At 33.6% G+C, this 3,996-nt stretch overlaps 1 protein-coding gene across 1 annotated transcript; it reads left to right on the top strand.

Moving 5' to 3' along the window:
* The first annotated feature begins 341 nt into the window (after window positions 1-341).
* On the top strand, window positions 342-3,781 carry LOC115958621 ((+)-neomenthol dehydrogenase-like). The gene is made up of 5 exons (XM_031077048.1): window positions 342-488; window positions 576-822; window positions 1,533-1,601; window positions 2,289-2,465; window positions 3,171-3,781. Exons 1-5 carry the CDS (start codon window positions 469-471, stop codon window positions 3,549-3,551), a joined length of 894 nt encoding a protein of 297 aa, XP_030932908.1. The 5' UTR covers window positions 342-468; the 3' UTR covers window positions 3,552-3,781.
* The last annotated feature ends 215 nt before the right edge of the window (window positions 3,782-3,996 follow it).

Genomic DNA, 3,996 nt, shown 5'->3' with positions numbered 1-3,996 from the left:
AACAGGGTCTCATATGTATATAAAAAAAATTAGAGAAAAAAAAATTGACTTGGCAGTATTACCAAAAAAAATAAAAATAAAAAGCCAATGAACTATACATATTGAACAAACAAAAAAGTAATGTAATTAGTACTGTATCTATGGGAAATGTTATGGATGTAATATTTTTTTTTTCACAATATTTTTATTTTTAATTGTGATTGATTTTAATATAATATTTTATTTTAACCTATAAAGGATTAAAATTATAAAAATACTGTGACGATTTATTAATATAAACGGGTCCCATATGTATATAAAAAAAAATTAGAAGAGAAAAAAGACCCGGCGATGTTACCGAAAAAAAAAAGGATAAAAAGAACGCCACTATCTTGACAAAACCAAAAAGTAGTGTAGCTACTACCGTAGTAGATAGAAGAATTAAGCACAGCTTTCACTATTGCAAAAGTGTCCCAAGTTTCATCATCAATGGCAGAAGCTACAAAGAAGTACTTTGCTTCTTCTTTCATGGTGTTTTCGCAATAGTGCCATGACACAGTGTTTTATTTATACTTTTCTTTTTCTTTTTTTCTCAGGTACGCAGTTGTTACAGGGGCCAATAAGGGGATTGGCTTCGAAATATGCAGGAAGCTGGCCTCAAATGGGATCGTGGTGGTTCTAACTGCTAGAGATGAGAAAAAAGGCCTTGAAGCTGTTGAAAAGCTGAGAGAGTTTGGGCTGTCTGACCACGTTGTATTTCATCAGCTTGATGTGGCGGATCCTGCTAATATAGCTTCCTTTGCAGATTTCATTAAAACCAAATATGGGAGGCTCGATATATTGGTACTTTTGAAATGATTCTGGTGGTTTAACTAGCCATTTGAATTACTGTTTGGAAACCGAGATTCTTCTTCTTATTATTATTATTTTTTATGTATGTTATTAACATGCATGCTATATTTTGAGTCAACTGGATGTAATTTACTCTTTAATCTACAAAATTTTGTCTTTTATGCATAGTTTTAATATACAAAAACATGAAATTTAAGTATTTTATAGATGATATAGTCACTAGCCTTTTGAACCTTCTGAAATTTTGCAAGCATAAAGGGAATAAGAAGAAAATATAATCCGATGGTTATCTATGCATTTATTGTATTGTGTAACATTGCTTAAAGTTACTCTTGAATCAACTCTTTGAATATGCATGACAGAGAAGAGGAAAGAGGGGCAGAAAATATTGGAAATTTTAATACGATAAAAGTGTAGACTGTAGAGACTAAACAACAAACACAACCTTGCTTTAAATTGCATAAAAATCTGCACATCAACTCCATCGATGAATTTTCAACAAGAACTAAAGCTTTGTTGTAAATTGCTCTTGTTATAATCCCATCTTATGTACAAATTTTAAAATTTGATGTGATTGGTCAATTATCAATATAATAGAGACTCTCAATAATACTTGCTTCGGGTCATGTTGTTCATGATCCTGTTTTTGGTTTAATTTACAAAATAAAATAAATGATGACAAATCTTAAAATTCTATGCAGGTCAACAACGCTGGGATCCCTGGATCTATAATAGATGGAGATGCTTTAGCTGCTTCAGGTCTTGGTAAGGTAAGTTATGAAAGTATGATATTTTTTCATTGCCAAAAAATAAGAAAAGGATGAGTGGACTTGGATGTAACTTTGAGAAAGAGTGACTTGATTGTAACTTCAGGATTAGACATTATCTTGTTATAACTCTTGTTGATCATTGTAGTTAATTAATTCCTAACAAAGTAAGAAGGAATCTTATGCCAAATCATTATTATTCAGCCAAAGCCCTCTTGCAAATTGAAAGTAAATAACCTATTAGGTTGTGGGTTCAAATCTAGAAATCAGTCTCTCCAATAAAAATTAGGACTAAGGTTATCTACCAATCACCTTTCTCAGACTCCACAAAAAGGGATTTTGTGCATTAGGTATGACTTTTTTATGATATTGGTCATGTTCTAGAAAGAAAACCCATATAAAACCACACTTGCATCAATTAACTTTGACCAAAGCGGCTTTAGTCAAAGTTACCGTATTTTGTCTGGTAGCTGATTAGCTTTTTCTAATTCCTTGTTGCGCTCCCTATGAAATCTTGCAATGTTTGGCCACAAAATTATGGATGCTTTTACTATAAGTATAGTGTGTTCGGGTCTTCACACTGGGGTTGGGAAGCTAACTAAGTACTGTTGTTAAGCAACCTGTCTCTGCCTACCATTTTCTTTGTACAATTGGCTTGGAAGAGAATGAATTTTCTTCTCATTGATGCAGGAAGGTGTCAATGTGGATTGGAGTAAAATAGCGACAGACACTTATGAGTTAGCTGAAGAGTGCCTGAAAACAAACTACTATGGTGCCAAAGGAATGATTGAAGCACTTCTTCCAATCCTCCAGTTGTCCAATTCACCAAGGATTGTTAATGTTTCCGCTTCCATGGGACACTTAGAGGTATGAAACTGCAGATAAAATTTCTGGAACCCTTATTAGAACTTAGAATTAATTTTTATACAAGTTTTGATTTGGTTTTGAAATTTATTACAAGAAAAAGTTCTGGAACGAGCCAACACTAAATCCCAATCAAAAGTAGATGGTTCAACTTATAACTGGCTTAAGAATAGATCCATGTATCATTATTTGTTTCGGTGCCACTTGAAACTTCACCAATTTGAGTCCCATCTAAGTGTTATGTGCTTTTTTTTTTTTTAATGGACTGGATAGTGGATACTTATGTAGTTAAGCCATTTGTGGTTTGAGGCAGTTTCATTTCACGATCTAAAAAGTTGAACTTTGCCCTCCTGAGGTTATCTTCATTGTGCTTCCATAACACATTTTCATCCCAACAGTTAAAAAGTCGAAATAAATCCCATTCTCTCTCTCTCTCTCTCTCTCAACACACACACACATTCTGCCATCAAACTCAAATGGCTGCCACTCTGTTTCTTTGTTGCTAATTAATCACTATTACTGTTTTTTAAGGAAGTTACTTCCTTTCTTTCTTACAAATTGATGGGACTATAAGAAGCACTCCTCTTATTTACTTTCTAAAGGAGGTGTAGAGTCTCTTTTCTTCTTCTTCTTCTTCTTCTTTTTTCAAATTAAACTATAATTCATTTTCCCATGAATCAAAAATTAAAGTGTCTCCTGCTGTTTCAGAAAATACCAAATGAATGGGCTAAAGAAGTGTTAGGTAATGCTGAAAGCCTAACAGAAGAAAGAGTAGATGAGGTATTGAATGAATATCTGAAAGATTTTAAAGAGGGTTCCTTGGAAACCAAAGGCTGGCCTAGATATTCGTCTTCTTATATGATTTCAAAAGCAGCTATGAATGCCTACACAAGGATTGTGGCCAAAAAGTACCCATCTTTTCGAGTCAATTGCGTCTGCCCTGGCTATGTCAAGACAGATATAAACTACAACAATGGCTATTTGACGACTGATGAAGGTGCTGAAAGTGTTGTAAAGTTAGCGCTCCTGCCCAACGATGGTCCTTCTGGCCTCTTCTTTTATCGGAATGAAGTGACAACTTTTGATTAAGATTTTTCATTTCTACCACTTCTCAAAAGATATAAATACTAATAAGTCCGTACTTTTCCTGGAATTGTTTACTTTCTATGTTTTGAATCTCTATTTGACAGGCTATTTGAAAGCCAATGTCTAACGTTGATGTCATAAAATGTATGCAAAGAATATGTTTTTTCACTTGGGGTATGTAATATCAATTATATGCTTTTTGTAATGAAAATTTTAAGAATCTTTTGTTTGTTGGTGTGGATGAGTGTGATTCAAACACTTTTGCTCTTTGTTGCTTGTTCCAAATTGGTTAGGAGTGAGTTCACTTATGTGTTTATAAGTAATTGCCCATGTTTTTTAATTTCTTGAAATAGTGGGCTTAGGGCATATACATATAACTCATGAGTGAGTGACAGAGTGAATGGCTTGTCACAATGCATGTGTATGATCCAACAAGTTTTGTTTTGAG

This window comes from Quercus lobata, chromosome 8 (assembly GCF_001633185.2).
Source record: "Quercus lobata isolate SW786 chromosome 8, ValleyOak3.0 Primary Assembly, whole genome shotgun sequence".
Classification (NCBI taxonomy): domain Eukaryota; kingdom Viridiplantae; phylum Streptophyta; class Magnoliopsida; order Fagales; family Fagaceae; genus Quercus; species Quercus lobata.
This window is presented reverse-complemented; position numbering and strand designations above follow the sequence as displayed.

Coding starts and splice junctions, on each gene's coding strand:
- LOC115958621 (XM_031077048.1), top strand. CDS start 469: ATGGCAGAAGCTACAAAGAA. Junction 489..575: donor ATGGCAGAAGCTACAAAGAA/GTACTTTGCTTC, acceptor TTTTTTTCTCAG/GTACGCAGTTGTTACAGGGG. Junction 2,466..3,170: donor CTTCCATGGGACACTTAGAG/GTATGAAACTGC, acceptor CTGCTGTTTCAG/AAAATACCAAATGAATGGGC.